Source organism: Rhinopithecus roxellana, chromosome 12 (genome assembly GCF_007565055.1).
Source record: "Rhinopithecus roxellana isolate Shanxi Qingling chromosome 12, ASM756505v1, whole genome shotgun sequence".
NCBI classification, from domain to species: Eukaryota; Metazoa; Chordata; class Mammalia; order Primates; family Cercopithecidae; genus Rhinopithecus; species Rhinopithecus roxellana.
The window spans coordinates 14,476,764-14,501,563 of NC_044560.1; the positions used below are offsets into that span (position 1 = coordinate 14,476,764).

A 24,800-nucleotide genomic window follows, 5' to 3' on the forward strand; every position below is an offset into this window, starting at 1 on the left:
AATTAAGCTCATACTATGTATGTTTTATAGCTTTTATTTTTCACAGACTTTATCATGAGCATTCTTCTGTATCATTGAATATTCTTCATTGGTGATTTTTTAATGATTTAATTTTTTAATGACAATCAAATGTGAATGTACTGTAATTTATTTAGCCACCTTCTGTTGAGTATCTAAGTGCTTGTGGTTTTTTTCTTATTACAACAGACAAGCTTTTACATAAGATATGAATGTTAATGACTGCTGATACATACTTGTCAATTCTGGCTAGATTCCTTTATGGACCTTACTAAAATGACTAGTTCTTGGCACTCACAGCTTTATTCTTGAAGAACTTTAAGAAGTCAGTGAGTACCCTGTTTCCCTAAATGACCAGTTGTGTGAAAGTCTCTAGAACTCTTTTCTGTCTCTCTTTGCATTCCTTTAGGAAAATTGATGTGTTTGCCTTTTGTGTTTGACAGATTATGGAGCAGAGACATAAAGTACTTTGTAACATGGCTTCACCTAGTAATCAGGTCATCAAGCTCTTGCTTATTTTTGTACACTTATGCCTTGTAGTCACTACAGTGACATCCGAGGCAGCTTCATGTCAGTATTTCCAAGTCTGTGGTTTATACCTGCTGCATTGGAACAGGGTCACGTTACTGTAGGCCTCACTTAAGATGGGATGTATCTACCATATACTTAAAACACATTTTTCTATGAATGACCCAAGCTACCTGTCTTGACAGTGTGAGTGACCTGGAAAGGAGAGGGGGAGGAGTTGGTATAGAGGGTAATCAGTATTTCTTCTGGGGACAGAAGCTGTGTGGTCCTTAAACAAGTCTTGTCTTTTATGATTAATGTGTACCAGGGGAACTCCTAATGGAATTAGGTACTAATCGAGATGAAGCAGTTGCTCTTCATTAATTCTTTTCATGTGCACCTGCCTTCCTTAAAAGCAAATACCCACTTACCCCTATTCCCTTCAGCCACTATTTAAATTAAAAATCGGATGGTCGGCCGGGCGCGGTGGCTCAAGCCTGTAATCTCAGCACTTTGGGAGGCCGAGACGGGCGGATCACGAAGTCAGGAGATCGAGACCATCCTGGCTAACACGGTGAAACCCCGTCTCTACTAAAAAAAATACAAAAAAACTAGCCGGGCGAGGTGGCGGACGCCTGTAGTCCCAGCTACTCGGGAGGCTGAGGCAGGAGAATGGCGTAAACCCGTGAGGCGGAGCTTGCAGTGAGCTGAGATCCGGCCACTGCACTCCAGCCCGGGCGACAGAGCGAGACTCCGTCTCAGAAAAAAAAAAAATAAATAAATAAAAATAAAAATAAAAATCGGATGGTCTGCTGTAGATAGGTTTCCAGAGCCGCCTGTGTCATGACACTGACCCTTTTCTATTGTGATCACTGAGGAGATAGACACAGAGTGAAGATTAGTGACATGATCTATAAGGATTGGAAGAAACTTTAGAAATACAGTCCCAGCTTCTGATTTTGTAGTCCCTGGCTTCAAAGAACTTATAGTCTTGTTAGAAATACGATACAGACACAGGAAAAGATTAAACATCAGAACAACAGCAACAAAAAGAAGCCCAACACAGGACGATGGTTTGATGCCAAATGTGAAACACTGACACGGAGAGCTTTAGGGTTTTAGAAGGAGAAGGGACGTTGGGCACCTTGTGCTGGAGAGTTTAATTTTTGTTTTTTTTTAACTGAGCCTTGAAGAATGGGTAAGATTGAAAACTGGAGGCCATTCCTCCCAAGGAGGTAGCATAGTTAAAGGCAGAAAATGTCTGGAAAACAAGGAGTGGGTCATTTTGGCTGATGTGAGGGATTTGTTAGAAAACCTACCTTTCAATCAGTTGGCTATGTAACTTGGAGATGACTTTCTGAAGCCCCTTCTCCTACAGAGCAAGCAGCAGGGTAAGTTCTGTATTGTAGAGCCTAGAGCCTCTCTGTCACTGCTCTTTAGAGTTCATAGATAACCAGCAAAGCTGAGGCTCCTTATCATCCCCAGGGGTTCATGGGGTCCAGCCTGCAGCCCACAGACATATATCCTTAGGTAGTTTTCTGGAATGGGTATGGGCTATGACTCATAGTCACCCCTAGGTGAAGTCTTGACTGAGAAAAAGGTCTGCTTCTTTTTTATAAGACTTGATTCCTGGGGCAATTTACTGCCCTGATGCCTTAAACTTCCCCTGTGCTTTCAGTCAGACCTCATAAAGCTGAAGTCAGGCTTTATAAAACCATGAAGTTATTGGCAGTAGCCACTGAAGACTTTTAAACTTTAAGTGAAGGCATAGTGGTGTGGGCTGTAATTCAGGTAATTCACAAGAGATAAGAATTACAAACATTTAGACATAGTATCTCCCTACCTTTTCAGATACTTAAAAACAATACCCATTTCAACTAAAAGCTAATACTTAAATACTGTATTTCAGCTGGGCATGGTGGCTCACACCTGTAATCCCGGCACTTTGGGAGGCCAAGGCAGGCAGATCACTTGAGGTCACGAGTTCAAGACCAGCCTGGCCAACATGGTGAAACTCCATCTGTACAAAAAATACAAACATTAGCCAGGCATGGTGGTACGTGCCTGTAATTCCAGCTACTCAGGAGGCTGAGGCACAAGAATCACTTGAACCCAGGAAGCAGAAGTTGTAGTGAGCCGAGATCGTGGCACTGCACTCTAGCCTGGGCAACAGAGTGAGACTGTCTCAAAAAATTTTTTTCAATAAATAATGTATTTATTTTACTACCAGGTGTTCTTCCAGATACTCAAAGATATTTTTCCTATTTAGCCTGTCTGAAAGGCTAACATTTGAACTTCATTCCTTTGGTCAATTAGATTATCCTTTATTAAAATGTAAATCTTTTCCTGTTAAAATTAAATAATTATTAATCATTTACATTACAGTTTATCTTGGTTGGGTAGGATTAGGGAGAAGGTGAGATATAGTTAAGGTTTGGAGTAAGAGTGATCCTTAAACTTGACAATTTTGCTTTGAAGTCAGCCTGGCATCTGACACAGGGACCTGAGAAAGTGCTGCTGTGTGGGTTCCAACTCCTGCTGTGAGTTAGATAATAGGATTCAGAGGTAGCTTCACAACTCTCTTAGAAGTTAAGTGCTGTCTTTTGAAATTATCAGTAAAGTGACTAGGAAAGTTACCTGGACCTGATGTGTAATAATTTAGAACCCTGGCTTGTACAGTTGGACAAAAATTGACATATTTATTGTAAATATAAACTCCAGCTTTGCCATGGGCCCTATCTGTGTCCAAAGTGGTGATGCCACAGGGTAGGCCTTTGTAAGGGTGAAAACTGGTTCCACAAGAGTTAGGCAAGAAGGAAGGGCATTTATTTCCTGACAAGCCTTACTAAAGCTTGGTTCAGATGTATCTGCCCCCCCCCCCCTTTTTTTTTTTTAATGAGATTGTAGCTGTTGTGGAGAAAACTTCTCTTTTATCCCTTAAAATTCTATAGTCTAGGGAAGAGTGTGGCCCTTAACTCAGATAAAAGGAGCTTGATGTTTTCCTCCATTCTTTCTATCCCTATCTGCTGAGATTAGTTTCAAGGCTTACAATCTATTACTTCTGCCTCGTTTTCTTCCTGATCACTGCTTTTAATTTAGCTTTCAGCTAATGACATTTTAATAGAATCATATTAATACATTTGAAGATTTTGCATTAACCTTTTAACACCATTTAATAAAAACTTCTTTGTACGTCACACTAATAAATTATATATCTGTATTTTACCTATAAAGTATTGAACTTCAGCATCAAAGGGTTAAGTATGCCATTAAGACAAATAGTAGTTATCTGTTTAATAAATTCTTCTAGCACTTGACTATCTTGGTTCAGTTCAATTTGCTAACACATAATTCTTTTTTTTTTTTTTGAAATGGAGTCTCCCTCTGTCGCCCAGACTAGAGTGCAGTGGTGTGATCTTGGCTTACTGCAACCTCTGCCTCCTGGGTTCAAGCGATTCCCCTGCCTCAGCCTCCCCTAATAGCTGGAACTACAAGCATGCACCACCACGCCCAGCTAATTTTTTGTGTGTTTTTAGTAGAGACAAGGTTTCACCACATTGGCCAGGCTGGTCTCGAACTCTTGACCTCAGATGATCTGCCCGCCTCAGCTTCCCAAAGTGCTGGGATTACAGGCCTGAGCCACTGCACCTGGCCACACGTAATTCTTTCAAAACTCATGACATACATTTTTCTATTGGGCAAATGCAAAAATTGAGATGTATCTTAGAACATCGGATTGTATAGTACATCCATATGATGGAATATTAAGCAGCAGTTAATTATTTATGGAAAATGTCTGATAGTGTGAGAAGGTGCTTATGATTTATAAGCTGTATATGTGGTACTCTCTCACCAATATTAAATATATTTACATGTATGAAGAAATAGAAAAAAAATACAGAAAAGCGATGCACCAAATAGTGAGCAGTTCTGTCTGCATAAGAGGATTATGAGTTATTTATATTTTTATTTATACTTTTCCATTGTTTATTCAGTTTTTGATACTGTGACTGGGTATCAAAAATAAACTCAATGCAGGTGGTAAATCATTTTGCTGCCTACCTTAGTAAAGATTTAAAATGTGTAGTGGACATTCAAGGCCAATTAATGCTTTCTGTAGACAGCTAATGAAAAATTGTCCATCATAAATTTTTTTAATTTGCTGAGAATTTTGCCATTTACTGCTTTATGTGATCCTGCATGCCATTAGCCATTAGGCAGTGTTCCTGTAGAGCAGTGTTTCTTAAACTGGGAATGCTGGTGTTAACTCTCAGGCTTGCTGCAGCAGTTTGGAAAATAATTCAGTTTTACAAAATTCATGGTAGCAGTTATGAAAATCCTGAAGTATTTTAGTTTTGTGTCTTGTGAGATTATCTTATTTTTTAAATAAACCTTTTCTTATTTACGTATAATATATATACACAACAGTGCACAAATCAAGTGTGCCATTTGTGAATTTTCACAAAGTGAACATATTCCTGTAACCACTTCATTTTATTTTTGTTGTATTGTGCCACTATTAGTCTTTGACAAAATTTTTATAGAAGCTTCACATTAAAAAATACATTGTTGGTTGGGCATAGTGGCTCACACCTGTAATACCAGCACTTTATGAGGCCAAGGTGGGTGGATCACCTGAAGGAAGTCAGGAGTTCGAGACCAGCCTGGCCAACATGGCGAAACCTCGTCTCTACTAAAAATACAAAAATTAGCTGGGTGTGGTGGTGGGCATCTGTAATCCCAGCTACTCAGGAGGCTGAGGCGGGAGAATTGCTTGAACCCGGGACGGGGAGATTGCAGTGAGCCGAGATCAGCCCAGGCGACAGAGTGAGACCTGGTTAAAAAAAAAAAAATGTGTATATATATATATGGTTAAAAAAAAATGTGTGTGTGCATATATATGTGTGTGTGTGTGTGTGTGTATATATATATATATATATATATATAAAATGTTCTTTGATCTTCAGAAGTTGTACTCTAGATATTTTATGCTTTTTGGTCTCATAACTGGTCATTGGATTTTTACATTTTTCAAGGAACTCTAAAATTTCACTCAGAATAAATATTCTTTTTTCTAGTTTGTGGTGGGAAAAGATTAAAAAATGAAAGAAAGTAAGAACTACAAAATTCTTGCAATCTAGCCTCTACAGATTTAATTTTTCTTTCATTCCTAACTCTGGCATATGTTTTGCCCCAGCAACTGGTTCCACTGGTGTGAAACTTGATTCCTGTGCATCTGCGTATGATACAGCTCAGTTTGCTCATCTAAAGAGGCAAATCAGCAGCCATCTGTAAGTGTTTCAGGTCTAGAAATCCTAGCCCACACTGGAAGGAACTTTAGAGATAACAGCCGTAGATGAGGAAACTGAGGCCTGGAAGATTATACGCCTTGTGCAGGGTCAGGAAGTTGGTGCCAGAGCTGAATCTAGAACCCTGATCCTAAACTGTATTACTAAACCGTGCTTAGCCCCTATTTTCACCTAAAAACTCACCCTTTCTACTGAAAATGCAATCCTCAGACTGTGAAATCAGCTTCTCAAGAAAGATAAATTACCTAACACGTTTTTCAGCCAAATTTCTTAATGAAGATAGCCTGACAGCACTGACCTCTTTCAGAATATATTCTTTGGGCTACTTGGGAGTGAATGAGAGACAGTATGGTGATGGTGTAAATGCTGATATGTAATTGTTTAGAGCAGTTCTGAGAGTACATTCAACTGGAATAACCCTAGCACTAGGGAAAGTGTGGCATGATGTTGACTTGTGACCCTTCCCTGGGGAGCAAGCTGTCAGGACACCCAGCAGTGCTTTTGGAACAAAAGGTTTCTAGGCCATGCTCCCAGGCACTGGACGGGAGGACTGGCTACTTGCACCTGCAAGGTAACTGTCAGTGTTTTATGATTTGGAGTTTTGGGTTTTTTTTTAAGTTGCCTAAAGGTAGATATGTAAATAAAGCTGCTCTGTGTCAGGCAACATTTATTGAGTAAGCGTTGATCACTGTGGAGGGCTCTGGGGATTTAGTGCTTAATAAAACATGTCTCTAAGGACTTAGTCTTTGGAGCTGACAGTTCCAAAGAGATCACCACTGCCCTTCAGAAATCTTGGTTTTGTTGGTGTGTTGAATTAGTGACATGAATAAGAGTCTCGTCAGAGCAAACTGACTTTACCTACCTGTGAGTTTGTATCCTGATGGAAAAAGCCTCTTCTAAATAAATATTTATTTAGAATAGTTTGTGGTAGGAAGAGATTTAAAAAATGAAAGTAATAACTACAAAATTATTGAGATCTAGCCTCTGTAGATCTAATTTTTCTTTCATTCTCAACTCCTCTTCAAATGGCAGCCATCCTTGACCTGACCTTCAGCACCACTCTCCACAGTCCTGTCTATCAGATCTGTTCTATCCTTTCCTACTCTCTTCCCCAGTACAAGCCTTTCTCAGAAGCCAGACCAATGGCTTGCCTGCACATGTCTATGGCTGTTCTTGCCTTTGAGCTTTTTAATACATTTCTCCCCTCATTTAGAATATCCCCTCCTCCTCTTCTACTTCTCGAAATCCTATCCAAACATCAGGGCCCAATCAATCTCTACCTGCTCTGCAAAGCCTTTCCCAGTCTTCTCTCCTCAGACTCACATAGTACTTCTTCCTCTACCATGCTGTGGATGATGTGGCTGTAGTTTGGTCTAATGGTGAAGAGAATGGACTCTGGAGCTAGACTGCCTGGATGACCTTGGGTTGCATCCTTTCCTAGCCTAGAGTTCTTCATCTGTAAAAATAGGAATAGGAATTGCATTTCCTATTTTTGTGCATATTAAGTAGTTGTACAGATTAAATGAGTTCATAGGATTAAACACTATAGAACAGTGCCTGGCCTGTAAGTTCTCATTAAATAGTAGCTGTTGTTATTATTCCTTCTGGCATATATTTAATCATGGCCTTCCTTGTGTTATTGTTTAATCATTTAAATTATGTATTTCTTGGTTCCTCTCTATGTCTTGATTCCTAATTGTGAAGTTTTCCCACGAAAAAAGAGACTCGATTTTATAGTTTTCGCTTACTTGTTTTTTGTTTTTTGCCTCTCAGGCTGGAGCGCAGTGGCACGATCTCGGCTCACTGCAACATCCACCTGCTGGGTTCAAGTGATTCTCCTGCCTCAGCCTCCTGAGTAGCTGGGATTACAGGCACCCGCCACCACACCCAGCTAATTTTTGTACCTTTAGTAGAGATGGGGTTTCACCATGTTGGCCAGGCTGGTCTTGAACTCCTGACCTCAGGTGATCCGCCCGCCTCGGGCTCCCAAAGTGCTGGGATTGCAGGCATGAGCCACTGCGCCTGGCCAATTTTATAGTTTTTGTTTACCATTTTCAGCACTACATACGCATGGTAGGTCTCCAATACCTGTCACTTAAAGTGAAACTATTACTGCAGTAAAGAAAATAGGTGAAACAAGAGTAAGAAATTGAGGAGAAAAGATAGGCTTCATTTTATAGATGGAGTTCTCTTATGATTCTTAGAGCATGTAATTTGTCCCTTTTTAAATTGTTGTTGAGTCTCGTGAGCTCTTCTGCCGCAATCACAAGAGGGTATGAACGTCATTCAGCAAGGATGCTAGCAATTTCTGGAGATTGTCGCAGATAGTTTTCTTCTAGGCCCGTGGTGGGACAGAGTCTCAGACAGTAGATTCTGATCTATCAAAATAGCTCAAAGCATTAAGTGCTAGGTCATGAGCTGGTTGTATGGACGTATTTCCCTTGCTGAGGGCATGAAAAGCCACCAGTAGGAAGGGAGCCTTTAGTCTTCAGCCATCCTCTCTGCTGTCCGCTTCTCCTTTATCAGCAGCTCGGATGCATATTCACAAGCACCATACTCACCTGTCAATATTCATATACATTTGGGGGAAGTTGAAAGTTACACCCCAGTGGGAAGAGGTAGGGACCCAGGTGGAATCACTCAACAAAACCCAACTGCAGACAGGAGTCCTCATGATGGCAGGAGCTGCCAGCGGGGTCCTTCTGCCATTCACCCACCAGTCCAGGAACCCTACCAGGTCCCTCCCAGCTCTGTGGGTGCCCTCACCTAGATGAAAATGCTGCATTTCTCCTTCTCCTAGGCTGGAACAAGACATTAAAAAGTTAAAGGCTGACCTGCAAGCCAGCAGACAAGTGGAACAAGAGCTCCGCAGTCAGATCAGCTCCCTTTCGAGCACCGAGCGGGGGATCCGCTCAGAAATGGGCCAGCTTCGGCAGGAGAATGAGCTGCTGCAGAACAAGTACGTGCACCTTTTAGGCCTTTGGCCATAAGCCCAGCAGCTTCACTACTTCTCTTGTTTCCAGGGGTTGGAGCACAAGATTCATGGTGACAGAGACCCGCTGAGAGATTTTTAAATAAAATGTTTAAAATACTTTATTTAGTACCAGATACTCAACATGTTTATAAAATCTATAAAAACTTATTTCATTGCCACAAAACAGTTTATTAATATTACTATTTTTGTCTTCTCTCATTTAATAATTTCTTAGTCTAAAATAGTTATTGAGTTTTTGGATAGTAAAATTGACAAGAAGTAGTTCTGCCACAGTTTGAAAATTTTGCTCCTTTGAGTGAAAGCTTCTAGAGGATTTGACTATATTTACTTTTATTGCCAGAACTAAAAGATAACATTGAACTTTGATTTTATTTGAAAAGGCAGGCAAAAAGCCAGGCCTTCTGTGTGAATTCTTTTAGGCTTTTGATTGGTTCATTCTGGAATTACTTCTTGACTCAGTGTGGGTCTGTCCTTTTTTCTTTTTTTAAATCTCCCAGCAATGTGTGCCTGTGGTAGTGGCAAATAACCTCTCATTGCCTCTGACCAGCACTTGTGGCCACACTGATATGTAGAGAACATCCCAATGATAAACTCACCTCATGCTGATCGGTAAAGCTGGGGGTGGTAGTAAGCAGGAAATATGACTGAAATTTCTATCTGAAATTAAGCATCCTGTGACTCTAAAAGAGGATCTGGGGACACTGTGAGCAAACATCCTGAGCTGGAAAGGAAAAGCTGTAGTACGCTACAGCAAAATTGTATTCAAGAAAAATAAAAACCTTCCCCTTTCCACCCCTTACCTCAGTTTCACTGGGGCTGGTCCCATCAGTAGTTCTTTGGTGGGAGTGAAGTTCTTTCGGGGTGCTCTGGAACATTAGAATTAGTTACACAATTATCTTCCCCTGTGTTTGAAATTTGTTTTACCCTGTTTTCTGGATGACCTTCTGTAGATCACTTACTTGAATAGAGCAGAGGCTAGGTCTGAATCTCTGTTTTGTAAGGCAGCTTGTTTATTGGTGTTTAGGAATTATTAAGGAATAATGACAATGTGTTTTCCTCAGGCATTCTGGTAGTTGATATTTTTGACTTGCTGTTTAAACCTCTTGTTTAATTGGCCTTAAGGTGATAAAGAGATGTTTCTCAAGGGTTTATAGTGGGCATTTGTAATTTTAAGACTTTATATGACAATCATTTCCATATAGGTTACATAATGCTGTGCAAATGAAGCAAAAAGACAAGCAGAATATCAGCCAGTTGGAGAAAAAGCTAAAAGCTGAGCAGGAAGCCCGAAGTTTTGTAGAAAAACAGTTAATGGAAGAGAAAAAAAGGAAGAAGTTGGAAGAAGCCACTGCTGCCCGGGCTGTTGCATTTGCTGCTGCATCTAGGTACGTCCATGTCACCTGAGTGTTTAATCCAAGGTTGGCTTTCCTTTACCAACAAAGACATGGGAATTTGATGCCTTGGGCAGGATTGGACGTACAGCAATCATGCACAGATGGATTGCTTTTAAGTAACTGTTTTATTAGCTGGTTTAAACTCCATCTACGCAAGCTTGCACTATCCTATAACAGCTTCATCCCTCAGTGACCTCATCTATAAAGTGGGATGAGGGAATCACCACGTTTCCCATATCTGGGAGGCAAAGTACTGCTCATAAAGAGGTTTCCAGTCACTTTTTGTCAGGCTGATGATTACTAAGTGCATTGACAGATTCCATCTGGAGGTTCGTTCCCTTTAGAGAGCTATCATTACTCTCCACTCTTAGGTATGTGTGTTTCTGAAGTTTTTATCTTAAAATGGAAGGAAGATGAAATCTTGGTTGCCCAAGTACTGTGTACTGGCTGCTCAAATGGATATCAGCAGACTGTCAAATGAAATGGAAAAAAAAAGTGAAACATAAGTCTCTACTAGATGGAATTACATTTGTGGCATAATGAAAATTGGGGACTACCTCCTATACCACTGGAAAGTACCCCTGTGTGCAAGTATTCCAAAAACTATTAGATAGTTAAGAGCTTTTTTTTTTTTCCTTTTTGCTTCTACTTCACTTACCACTTTTTCCTTTGTTTTTTTGACTAGTGAAGTCCCTGTGCATGTGGGAGTCAGTTAGGTGTTTGCAGATATAGAGCGAGGGTAAATTATTACTTATTTCACTTTTAAATTCCATCCTAATTTGTATCTACATGGTATAATTCAACTGTAATTCTTCCTTGAATTTTGCTTTGTTGTAATTAAAGTTAATTAATTTAACTTTTGGCATGTTGATAGCCTTCTTTGTGGGTTCTGGCATTTGCAGAATAATTGGTGAGTCGTTTCACCTTTTAGGAAATAACAGCAAGTTAGAACTCTCTCCTGTGTGATCCTGTGTCCCCTCAGCAGATGGCTGAGCTGGCTTGGCCCATCAGCATCTACACAGACTTACAAGGCCCATCAGCATCTACACAGACTTACAAGGCCCTTGACTAGCCTGCCTACAATGTGGGGTTGTTTATTTGAAGATGAACCCGCATTCTGAAGCACTTACACTTGCAGGAGATGTTTCTGAACAGTCATCTAGTGATGACTGCTCTCCTCTCCTCAGTTCATCCAGCACCTGCCCTTTCTGAGAAATTCCACTCAGGAAGACATAGCAGTTCCTTAACCATATTGCTTAGTGTCTCCCATGCCTGAGAATCAGTAAGTTGGTTTCAATGTCTACCTCAAATCCCTTTTCCTTCCAGTTAAGCTTATTTATCTTATCCCCGACAGTCCTTGTTTGCCATAATTTATTCTTTTTTCCTTTTTTTTGAGACAGAGTCTCACTCTGTCATCCAGGCTGGAGTGCAGTGGCATGATCTCAGCTCACTGCAACCTTTGCCACCCGGGGTCAAGCGATTCTCCTGCCTCAGCCTCCCAAGTAGCTGGGATTACAGGCTCCTGCCACTGCGCCCAGCAAATTTTTGTATTTTTAGTAGAGATGGGGTTTCACCATCTTGGCCAGGCTGGTCTCGAACTCCTGACCTCAGATGATCCGCCCACCTTGGCCTCTCAAAGTGCTGGGATTACAGGCGTGAGCTACCACACCAGGCCTGCCATAACTTATTCAGTAAATCTCAGGGCATAAATCTCTGACTGGACCCTCCTTTTTGATAGGCAGAGAACACCTACTTTCTTCATTGGGCTGTTTCTGGAACCTAGATAGTTCCAGCTTTGGACTGACCATTGCCATCATCTCTTTTAGCTCAACTTTATGATAGCCCCGAGAAGCAGCTTAACGGTGTGCCCTTGTTTTTCTATTTATTTCAGGCTTGTGGCAACTTTATGACAAGAAAGGCAAAAGTCCCAATGCATAGCCCCTCAAAAGTGGGGGGAATATTTTTTTCTAGTTCACTGCCCCCTGCTGGAGATAGTACATGTTCAGTTCTATCTGGCTTTGTGTGTATTGTCTCAAGTCTCATGGCCTGGTGGGAAGTTTGCTGGATTGGGAAGCCAGAAAACCTAAGTTCTTATCCCTGTTCTATGACATGAAAACTAGGTAACCTTGGACTAGTATTTTATCTATGTAGCCTCAGTTTTCTTATCTGGAAAATGGGATAAATATACCCTAGGTTGTTGTAAGTATTGAAGAAGGTAGTATGGGTAAAGTACTTTAGTGTCTGGCTCATCTAGACACTCAATAATAATTATTGTTTATATATATGTATTTTGAGACAGGGTATCATTCTGTCACCCAGACTGGAGTGCAGTGGTATAATCATAGCTTACTATAACCTCAAACTCCTGGTCTCAAGCTGTGCTGTTGCCTCAGCCTCCTGAGTAGCTGGAACTACAGGCATGTGCTACTATGCCCAGCTATTTTTTAAATTTTTTGTAGAGACAGGGTCTCTCTATGTTGCCCAGGCTGATCACAAACTCTGGGCTCAAGCAATCCTCCCACCTTGGCCTTGGGAGTGCTGAGATTATGGCCATGAGCGACCATGCCCAGCCCAATTATTTTAGAGTATTATTGAAATTATGAAAGGACACAGAGAAGTGAGCAGACTGAGCCAAAAGCTAAAACCTGACAGTCCCTGGAGTATAAAAGAAATATAAATCCCACAATATAAATAAACCTATAGTCTTTTTTTTTTTTTTTCCTCCTTTTTGAGACAGAGTCTCACTTTGTCACCCAGGCTGAAGTGCTGTGACACCATCTCAGCTCACCGCAGCCTCTGCCTCACGGGTACAAGCGATTCTCCTGCCTCAGCCTCCTGAGTAGCTGGGATTACAGGCATGTGCCAATACACCCAGCTAACTTTTGTATTTTTAGTAGAGATGGAGTTTCGTTCGCCATGTTGGCGAGGCTAGTCTTGAACTCCTGACCTCAGGCGATCCACCCGCCTTGGCCTCCCAAATTGCTGTGATTACAGGCATGAGCCACTGTACCCGACCAACCTATAATCTTTTTTTTTTTAATTTTATTTATTTATTTATTTTTTTGAGATGGAGTCTCACTCTGACGCCCAGGCTGGAGTGCAGTGGCACGATCTGGGCTCGCTGCAACCTCCACCTCCTGGGTTCAAGCAATTCTTCTGCCTCAGCCTCCCCAATAGCTGGGACTACAGGCACATACCACCATGCCCAGACAATTTTTTTTGTACTTTTAGTAGAGGCAGGGTTTCACCGTGCTGGTCAGGCTGATCTCGAACTCCTGACCTCAAATGATCCACCCGCCTCGGCCTCCCAAAGTGCTGGGATTACAGGCCTGAGCCACCGTGCCCAGCCCCAACCTATAGTCTTTTAAATCATTTTATTTCCTTCTCTTCTTTTTCAAAAGGGGAGAATGCACCGAAACCTTACGGAATCGGATCAGAGAACTAGAAGCAGAGGGCAAGAAGCTCACAATGGACATGAAGGTGAAAGAAGACCAAATCAGAGAACTAGAACTGAAAGTCCAGGTAAGGGGGGAACAAAAGACTTCCCTTGTACTTGAATTCCACTTTTATGCTAAACTTGTGCTCTGTGTTGCAGTGTAGAGATAATGCCTTTTAATACAGATCAAATCTCATTGCATCTGAAAAATCTCTATGTGACAAAAAGATTTGAAGTTCTAATCTTGTCCAACTCATTTCAAGTCATATTAATGTAGCCAGATTCTAATACAAGCCAGAAATGTTGACAATCCCTTGGTATGTTTTATACCAGGATTTAACTTGCTGTAGATTCATTTAACTTTTTCAGGTAATAGGCCAGACTAGTGTCCTTTGGAACTTACATACCTCCTTTTAGCCCCAACCCTCTTTCTGTTGCCAGGGGATTGACTCCTGCATGGCTCTGAGCCTCACAGATTGCTGTTCATAGCAGTGAATGATGAGGAAAGGTGCTAGTGCTATGGATACAGGCTATTTTGTGGGCTGTGTTACGTTAGCCAAGTATTTATCATTTAAACTAATGTCACATATTGTAAAGTTACAGTAATTTGAGCCAGGTGGGACAAGTGAAAAATTACCCTCAAGTCAGTGGACTAGAATGATGACCTGGAGTACAGTACTGAAAAATATACCAAAAAAAGTAAAGGTGGCATCAGAGACAGATGGGAAAGGTAAGGATTAGTCAGTAAAAGGCTTTGGAATAGCTAAATAACTGGAGGAAAAAAAATTAGAAGCTCATCTCATACCACATATAAAGAAATTCCAGATGAAGAGCTGACGGCAGAAAGAACAAAGAATAAATGATTTTTTAAAAACTAGGTGGAAATATACTTGACCTTGAAACAAAGGAAAGATTTTCTAAACATAAAAGCAATGGAAAAAAATCACAAAGCAAAAATCATAATAATAAATGAAAAAATCAATTGGGGAAGGTACACATATTGCAACAAATATTATAAATAAGGAATTAATATTCTCAACATATATGTAGCTCATAAAAGTTGCTAAGGAAAGCTCAAATATATAGAAAAATAGGCTTAGGATGTGAACAAAGTTAATTCAGAGGAAATACAGGTGACTGATAAGATCATAAAAATATAAACTCACCAATAATAAAATACATGCAGATTAAAATTAGACATCATTTTTCTCCTATGAAATTAGCAAATAATTTTTAAATGAGAATATCAGTCATGGTGAGGATGCAACAAAATAGGCTTCATACATTGCTGGTGGAAATGTAACTTTCTGTAAAAGATCTTGCACTTTTTAAGTATTTACCTTTTTTAGGAACCCTGCCTAAGGTAAATAAATATTTTAAAATCTCACTAATGAGTGATGTACAGAGACGTTCATTGTAATGGTATAAAAATGTAAAAAAATTGAAAACAGGCCGGGCGCAGTGGCTCAAGCCTGTAATCCCAGCACTTTGGGAGGCCGAGACGGGCGGATCACGAGGTCAGGAGATCGAGACCATCCTGGCTAACCCGGTGAAACCCTGTCTCTACTAAAAAATACAAAAAACTAGCCAGGCGAGGTGGTGGGTGCCTGTAGTCCCAGCTACTCGGGAGGCTGAGGCAGGAGAATGGCGTAAACCCGGGAGGCAGAGCTTGCAGTGAGCGAGATCCGGCCACTGCACTCCAGCCTGGGTGACAGAGCAAGACTCCGTCTCAAAAAAAAAAAAAAAAAAAAATTGAAATTAACAATGGGAGAGTCATTTAAATTTTGGTATGTAAACATTCAGGAATATTGCATAGCCAATAAAAATTTTATTTTCAGACAATAGTTGAAATCATTTAGTTTTTAAAAAACTACAAAACTGTACATGTAATATTTCACTTATGCTAAAAGATACACATGCATAAAAGATTAAAAGAAATATAAAATTTTTTAGTGTTGGTATTATGAGTAATTTTCATTTTCTACTTTGAATTTTTCTGTATTCCTAAATTCTCTGTAATAAGTTTGAATTTTTCTGTTAAAAAGAAAAAATTCAAATAGCTGTATATATTTATTATCTACGTTAAAGTGGGCTTATTCTGCAGTATGCCCTGTCAAAATAATTAACATTTTTACAATTTTTAGTGCAGGTTGAGAGAAAAGTTTTGGCAAGTTTGATTACAGCATTATAATAATTTGCACATGGCCAGCAAGGAAAAAAGTTCTCCGTGGTTCTGAATTAGGCCTGGAAGAAAAGTGTTTTATTTGAAAGCAGATTTCATTGTTATCTAGACACATGCCCAACACAGTCAAATGATTATCTTCTAAATGTTTTTGTATGTGCATATTGCCATATGAACACATTTAGCACTTGCCTAAACCCATGAAACACCAGAATTTTGTGTTCTAGTGGCCAGACCAAGAATAGTGGGATTTAATTTGTGATTTCAGGCTAATTTATAGACATTGATGCCAAAACTACCTTGTAGCATTGCTGTTTTGATGATATTGATAGGAGCTTCGGAAATATAAGGAAAATGAGAAGGACACTGAGGTGTTAATGTCAGCCCTCTCAGCCATGCAAGACAAAACACAGCACCTGGAGAACAGCTTAAGCGCAGAGACAAGAATCAAGCTGGACCTGTTCTCCGCACTGGGCGATGCAAAGCGGCAGCTCGAGATTGCCCAAGGTAGGAGAGCGTGGGCCCCTGGTGAGGTGGTGTGACTGATAATGCACAGGGATGCACAGGCCAGACCTCTCCTGAGAGCTCTCAACCAAAGGGCATTTCAGTTTTCTCTTCAAGGGTCTTGGTAAGTGCCCAACATTGAAATATAGGAACTATCACATTAATTCATTTGCAGATATATTTTGAGATGAGAACATGTCAAGTGCAGGGCATACAGAGAATAGTATGATTTCTGTGTTGAAGGAGCTCAGTGTTGTTGAAGTAGAGAACTGCAGAGGCATCAAAAGGTGCTTATGTAGAAGTATATACGGGGTCTGTGGGAACATAGAAAAAGGCAGGGACGAAACTAGTCTGGGGAGTTGGAGAGGAGCCTTCCCCAGGGGAGCTGATGTCTCAGCTAGGGCCTGAATGATGAGGAGTTGGCCCAGTGAAGCAGCAGTGTGGTGGATGGTGAGAGGTAGAGGGGTCCAAACGGGAGAAACAGCTTAGGCAAGGGCTGGGAGCTGGTGGGGCTTGATGTGTTCCAAGCTGCAGCTAGCCTGTTTGACTGGAGCAGAGGTTACAAATGAGGGAGCCGCAGGGGAGAGTCTGGAGAGTAGGCCATGGTCATCCACTTTGCCGATATTTACTGAGACCTACTTTGTGCCAAGCACCATAAGATTCCTTGAGAATATAGCCCTGGCGATGACAGGTGATGAACAAGCCAGCAGGGAGTATGTCAGTTGGCAGTAGGTGCAATGATGGAAATAAAGCCATGGCGAGGCAGAATGTATGTGGCAGGGGTCTCCCTTTTTAACATGGCAATCATGGAAAATCCCTTGAGTAGGTAGTATTTGAGCAGAGACCCAAAGGAAGAGAGCAGGAGTGAGCCATGTAAAAAGCTGGAGGAAAGCACTTCCGGGGAAGGGACAGCAAGTGAAAAGCTCGGCAGGGGGAGCGTGGGTACTGTGCTGGCAGAGGATGGGGGTTGTAGCCTGTGTGATGATGGGGAGAGTTGTCAGAGCAGGCAGGAGTAGCAGCAGCCAGATTGTGTGGGACTTGAGGCCCATGGAAGGAACTTAGGGTTTTACCATGAGTGCCATAGGGGAGCACTGGAAGGCTTCTGAACAGAGGCATGGCATGACCTAAGGAAAATAAATTTGGATTTTTGTCCAAGAACTTGATTAGCTATCCAATCAGAATACTAAATTGAGTATAGTACTGAAAAAATAGAGTACTCTATAGAGTACTAAATAGAGTACTGCATAAAATAGAGTACTGAAAAGAATTTTCAAATGGTTGACTTAGTGGAAAGAAAAGAATATTTCAAGCAAGGCATGGTGGTCTGTGTCGGTACCTGCCCATAGTCCCAGCTGCTCAGGAAGCTAGGGCAGAAGGATCACTTGAGCCCAGGAATTTGAGACTAGCCTGGGGAACATAGCGAAACCCTGTCCCTAAAATAAAGATTATTTCAACAGGGACTGACAGAGTAGTCACACTGTGTGCAAAGCATTGTCCTAGAAGCTCTGGGGGAGGCAAAGATGAAGACAACATGGTGTGTGAACTTTTGTCTTAGGGACCCCTTTACACTCTTAAAATTATTACCCCAAAGAGGTTTATTTCAAGTGAATTCTATCTATCAATATTTACCTACTAGAAATTAAAACTTAAAACGTTTATTTATTTATTTTCAAGATGGGGTCTTGCTCTGTCACTCAGGCTGGAGTGCAGTGGCACAATCTCAACTTACTGTAGCCTTGACCTTCTGGGCTCGAGTGACCCTCCCATCTCAGCCTCTCCCTGGTAGCTGTGACTATAGGAATGTGCCACCATGCCCAGCTAAGTTTTTTTTCTATTTTTTTTCTGGAGACGAGGTCTCACTTTGTTGCCCAGGCTGACCTTGAACTCCTGGGCTCAAGAGATCCTCCCATCGCAGCCTCCCAAAGTGTTGGGACTACAGGCATGAGCCACTGTGTTCAGCCAAAGTAATTTATTATTCATTTTAAAATAACATACAAACATATTACATATTAATATAACTTTTTTATTTAAAACTATTTTCCAAAACAAAAGAATTCCTGGAAAAAAGTGCCATTATTTTACATTTAGCAGATCTCTTTAATGTCTGACTTCATAAAAGATAGTTCGATTCTTTTTTTTTTCTTTTTTTTTTTTTTTGAGACAGAGTCTCGCTCTGTCACCCAGGCTGGAGTGCAGTGGCGCGATTTCTGCTCACTACAAGCTCGAGCTCCTGGGTTCATGCCATTCTCCTGCCTCAGCCTCCCGAGTAGCTGGGACTACAGGCTTCTGCCACCAAGCCTGGCTAACTTTTTGTATTTTTAGTAGAGACAGGGTTTCACCATGTTAGCCAGGATGGTCTCTATCTCCTGACCTTGTGATCTTCCTGCCTCGGCCTCCCAAAGTGCTGGGATTACAGGCGTGAGCCACCGCACCCAGCCAGATAGTTTCTCATCTCTGTTTCTACATTCATTCTGTTGTGATTTCACACTCCACCTGATTTCTAGAAGACTCCACTTAACACTTGTGACAGAATGAGCATGAAGAAGGGAAATAACATCTCGGTACTATTATGAAGGTAGTTTTGAGCCTGTGGACCCTGACTGTACTTTGAGAATTGCTGAACTAGGGTGAGCCCAGCAGAAAAGTAGAGGCATGAGGTAGAGGCAGGGGGCTAGAACAGCCAGAGGAGAGAGATCAGGGAAGGCCTCGTGAAGGAGGGGCCTTTGAGTGGGCTTTGAGGATGAATTTCAAGAGCAGAGAATGCCAAGAAAGAACATGTTGCCTGAGGAAGTAGTATAAGCAAAGGAAAGAAGGTGCCGGAATGTTCAGTCCAGCAGCCTTAAGCTGGGGGCAGGGAAGGAAAGAGTGGGAGGGTAGGGGACCATGAATAAAGCCATACTAGAGAGAGTATTCCCTAGATGCTTCCTGAGGGAAGAAGGAGGGGATGTGTTCAGGCTGTTAGGTGGGAAATCTCCCTCCTATAGCGATGTGAAAGACCGATGGAAGGGTTGAGACTGAGTGGAGACAGACTGTGAGGAAGTTGCCACTGTCCTCTAAGAGATGATAAGTATGGGGAGGGCAGACGGGCCAGACAGGTGAGTGGAGAGTGGAGGTGCCCGAGAAATCTGGAAGGACAGAGTTGTTGGAACCAAGGAAGGAGAGCAGAACAGATTTAAGGAGTGAAGGAAGAATAAGTTTGGTTTTGGATGTTTTGATTTGAAGGTACTCCCTAGAAACCCAAGTAGGAAATATTCCTCAGTCAGTGGGAACTTTGGGCCTAAACCAAAGACAGAGGCCCAAACCCCTGGGAGTAAGGGGTTGGGTTTAGAAGTCGTGAGAAGTTAGTGAAGCGCAGGAGTGGCTTCGGATGGCACTGGTGATTGAGCAAGAGAAGGAGTTTGAGAGTTACACTGCTTTAATCTGTGGACTCGAGGAAAGGCATTTAAGAAGGTTCCCAGGAATCCTGCTTTGAAGCTGAGCTTCTGACTTGACACTCACTTTTTTTGCCTGCCCGGCTTAGCTCCCTGAGGAGTGGCGACCCCTCTCTGCTTCAACCCTGTTTACTTGGTTTTGCAAACTTGGAAAAGATTCCCCCTGGAGTGAAGCAGCACCTGGCCTCAGAGTAGCCAGCAGAGCTTGGCTTCCCAGCTCAGACTGTGTGCTCTGCTGTCAGCCCAGAAATCCTCATAAAGTGACAAAGAAGCAAACAGAACTTTTTCCAAAGCACTGGGTATGTTTCTGGGTTACTGATTAAAGAAATCAAACTTAAATCTGCAGAGAAAGACACAGTGGCTCATATATCAGATGCTTTTAGGTATTTTATTCATCTGAGGCTTATTTTGTTCAAAGAGAAGGAGGATATTTGATGCTTCCTTGAAGCTTAGGGGACATGAAGGAAGTGAGGGGAGCAGTTCCTTTCTACTGCTTTCACTGCTGTCTTCCCACTCCCTCCCTCCAGGGTTGTGCTCAGGATATTCTAATAAGAACCCAACTTTGTAATTTAAATCAAACCTCTTGTTGCTTTTCTCTTTCCTACTTTCTATATCATTTGATACATCCTGGTTACAAAATGACTTTCAGGCCGGGCACGGTGGCTCACACCTGTAATCCCAGCACTTTGGGAGGCCGAGGCAGGCGGATCACGAGGTCAAGAGATCGAGACCATCCTGTCTAACATGGTGAAACCACGTCTCTACTAAAAATATAAAAATTAGCCAGGCGTGGTGGCGCGCGCCTGTAATCCCAGCTACTCGGGAGGCTGAGGCAGGAGAATTGCTTGAACCTGGAAGGTGGAGGTTGCAGTGAGGAGTGATCACACCACTGCATTCCAGCCTAGCAACAGAGCAAGACTCCATCTCAAAAATAATAATAATAATAATAAACAAAACCAAAATGGCTTTCATCTCTACTACATCCTTTAAAAAAATATACCACCAAGCTTTCTTATATTCCAAATAGATTATTGTCTTCTATAGGACCCATGAGCAATCTCGAAATAAATGTAGCTGAAATGCAACCTTTTTCTTTTTTAAGCATTTTTGTGGTTTTCTTTTTTTTTTCTTTTTTTTTTTTTTCTTTTTGAGACAGCGTCTCTGTCACCCAGGCTGGAGTAGAGTGGCACGATCTTGCCTCACTACAACCTCTGCCTTCTGGGCTCAAGTGATCCTCCTGCGTCAGCCTTCTGAGTAGCTGAGATTACAAGTGTGAACCACCAAGCCTGGCTAATTTTTGTATTTTTTGTAGAGACAGGGTTTCGTCATGTTGCGCAGTTTGGTCTCGAACTCCTGGGCTCAAGCAGTCCACCCACCACGGCCTCCCAAAGTGTTGGGATTACAGGCATTAGCCACCACACCTGGCCAGCATTTAAGTTTCTGAAAGACTACTCCTAAGTGTTCTAAGTGCTTTTACATATACTAACCATGTCTTTCTTCCGGTGTCCCTGGAAAACCAGGAAGCTACATAGCATGATGAAAGTCACGTGGGGGGCCGGGCGCGGTGGCTCAAGCCTGTAATCCCAGCACTTTGGGAGGCCGAGGCGGGCGGATCACGAGGTCAGGAGATCGAGACCATCCTGGCTAACATGGTGAAACCCCGTCTCTACTAAAAAAATACAAAAAACTAGCCGGGCGAGGTGGCGGGCGCCTGTAGTCCCAGCTACTCGGGAGGCTGAGGCAGGAGAATGGCGTAAACCCGGGAGGCGGAGTTTGCAGTGAGCTGAGATCTGGCCACTGCACTCCAGCCTGGGTGACAGAGCGAGACTCCTTCTCAAAAAAAAAAAAAAGAAAGAAAGTCACGTGGGGCTTTGGAACAAAGTGGTCCTGGGTTTAAATCCTACCCTACCTTTTGATAACTAAATGACTTTGAGCAAGATACACAACTTGTAGAACTCCAGCTTTCTACTGGACTGGGCAATAGGGAGCTAGCAGTGAAAAAAAAAAAAAAAGAAAGGTAGACACAGTGTCTGCCCTCATGGAACTCATGGTCCAGCAGAGAGATGATGGACACAGATCATCACCAAATGAATACTTGCCAGAGATTGAAGAATGCTGTAGGTAGGAGTGTACACTTGAAACAGACTGCATGGAATTGAATCCTGGCTCTGTTGCTAGCTATATACCTTGAGCAAGTCACTCAACTTCTCTATGCCTTGGTTTCCTCATCTATAAAATGGATAATAATAATTCCCCCATGATGCAGTTGTAAGAAAGAAATGAGTTAGTATATATAAGCATTTAGTATGCCTGGCATATATGAAGCCCTATGTGTTAGTTTGTGTCATTGTAAGTGACAGAAAGGGAGTTTAGTGTGTGTTAAGAATCTAGGAGTTAGGCCGGGCGCCGTAGCTCACGCCTGTAATCCCAGCACTTTGGGAGGCCAAGGTAGGCAGATCATCTGAGGTTGGGAGTTCGAGACCAGCCTGACCAACATGGAGAAATCCCGTCTCTACTAAAAATACAAAATTAGCCGGGCGTGGTGGTGTATACCTGTAATCCCAGCTACTCGGGAGGCTGAGGCAGGAGAATCACTTGAACCTGGGAGGCAGAGGTTGCAGTGAGCCAAAATCTCGCCACTGCACTTTAGCCTGGGCAACAAAAGCAAAACTCCATCTCAAAAAAAAAAAAAAAGAATCTAGGAGTTGTAGGAAGCTAATTTAGACAGGAGGCTCAGGGACAGTTTTGCTGAGGAAGTAGAAACAGAATCCTCAAGTGTTAGCTAGCTTCGCAAAGAAAGCAGGAGACACACAGGACAGGAAGTGGCCCGAGGTAGACAGGAGCTGACTGGATCAAGAAACTGAAGCGTAGTGAGGGCAAGTGTGCTGGAAGGCTAAATAGGGTGATGTTGCTAAGGCAAGGGCAAGCAATGTGGGTCCCACCCGTGCTCCCCCAGTGCAGCAGCCACAGAGCTTCCTCTGTTTCCTGTCAGAGAGGCTGGAGGCAGAAGCGTGTCACTGTGACTGAGTCTGAGGCCTTGGTTATTCTGTATTTCCTTGGTCTGACACTCAGAGATAGTCTATCCTTTCAAAAAAATTCCAGCTCAAGAGGTGGAGCCGGAGTTCACAATCACTGGCCCTCTTACGCTGTTATAGGTAACTGCCATGTTCAAAACATGGTTCCTGGAAACTGACTTCTTTACATCAATCACACTTATATGAACAGAATCCCTTCTTAGCTTTAAGCCAAGAATCAGTAAACTGTGACCCATGGGCCAAATCTGGCTTGCCACCTGCGCCTGTACTGCCTGCCCATGAAGTGGTTTTTACATTTTTCCAGGGCTGGGAAGAAAAGATGACAAAGATATTACACTATATATGGCCCACGACACCTAAAATATGTACTGTGTGTCCCATTATAAGACAAGTTTGCCTGCCCCTATAAATCACTGAACCTGGAGCGCTTCACACTGAGCCAAAACTACTCAGGGATTGGCCCCTGGGGGCATTGTGTTGGGTGAGGCCTCCCTTTTCACTAACGGTGGGTCTTTGATCTTACAGGACAAATCCTTCAGAAAGATCAAGAAATCAAGGACCTAAAACAGAAGATAGCCGAAGTCATGGCCGTCATGCCCAGCATAACATACAGTGCCGCCACCAGCCCCCTGAGCCCTGTTTCCCCCCACTACTCTTCCAAATTTGTGGAGACCAGCCCCTCTGGACTTGACCCCAATGCCTCTGTTTACCAGCCTCTGAAGAAATGAAGGCCAGCTGTGTGCTGTGCCCAAACGTTCGGTTACCGGAAGGCATTGCAAAGGAGCATCTCTGGCAGTCAAGATGAAAAAAAAAAAAAAAAACAGTTTCTCTTGTATTTTGTGGGACTGTATCTGTTGTCATTTTTAAAAAGGGGGGAAAGATAATATCCAAGTCTGATTAGAACTGCCCATCAGTTTTTCTTGTAAATTTTTAGAAGACCTCACAGAACTTTACAGTTTATTTTTCTCGGCCAACACATTAAAACCATTCTTGGATTTCAAGTAGCCAACTTTGCCTTTTATGTATTCTTACATAGTTTCCTCTTGAAGGAAAAAAAAGCAGAGTTTTTGCTTTACAACTCTTTACGTTTGTTTAGTTTTATTCTTAAATAAGCAAGCAAAACCTGCACATTGGATTCACATGAGATGATAATGAAAACTTTTAGTTTAAGGGTGAAGGGTTAAGTAACCTAACAGAGCTTTGATGTTATAGCTGCATTAAAGAAGGTGATTGTCAGTATTACAGAAAACAAAAATGGATTGCCCCTCCAAGGACCAGACAGATTCAAGGAACATCATTTAAGCTGAGAAGAGACCTAAGTGATGAAACTAGCTGTAAGAATGTAACAGGGCTTGTGTTGGAAATATTTATATTCCCATCGGTGTGTTTAGTCCTAGAAAATTGCTAGCAGCAGTCTTCTTCACAGTGCCTTGGGAAAAGACATTTCAAGAGGAAACTTGATAATTTTAAACTCTTTTCCCCCTTTACCGTCATCTATCCTCTATCTGTATCAAGCTCACTGCAGATCCTGCTGTAAAACTGGTGGGTAGCTGGGCTGTCCGTTACCACCATGGCCACATCTCCTGTTTCTTTGAATAGAAAGCACCACAGTGTTTTGCACTTGCCTCCAGTAAAGCGCCCTGGGAAGGGAGCCGGGCAGTGTTTGTGGATGAGAGACTGTAACGATGGCTAATAAAAGCTGCGGGTCTAGGCTTTTTTTTTTTTTTTTTTTCATTTCATTTCATTTAACTGTGCTTTCTCCACTTTTCATCATCTTGTGTTTGATGATTTAAAAGAAGCTTGACTATTCCTCAGCTCTTGTGCCAAGGAGGGGTTTTGTTTTTGTTTTTTTTTTTAAGACTCTTAAAACTCTGCACAAAGATTTCAGTTTCAAATGTGTATTATACATGGGTAGAAAAGTGTTTGCACAGGCAACTTTTGGAAGTGTTTAAGAATCAGGGTGGGGGTGGGGGGGAGGGACTGGGGCGG

The 24,800-nt window shown here is 42.1% G+C and overlaps 1 protein-coding gene across 1 annotated transcript in view; it reads left to right on the forward strand.

Annotated features, from left to right (window-relative positions):
• The window catches only part of MACO1 (macoilin 1), a 71,233-nt gene extending 46,715 nt beyond the window's left edge, over positions 1–24,518 (forward strand). The window contains exons 7-11 of the mRNA XM_030913081.1: positions 8,635–8,793; positions 10,032–10,214; positions 13,625–13,745; positions 16,174–16,348; positions 23,337–24,518. Of these exons, the coding sequence (XP_030768941.1) occupies positions 8,635–8,793; positions 10,032–10,214; positions 13,625–13,745; positions 16,174–16,348; positions 23,337–23,539 (841 nt within the window). The 3' untranslated portion in view covers positions 23,540–24,518. The remainder of the gene's footprint in view (positions 1–8,634; positions 8,794–10,031; positions 10,215–13,624; positions 13,746–16,173; positions 16,349–23,336) is intronic.
• The last annotated feature ends 282 nt before the right edge of the window (positions 24,519–24,800 follow it).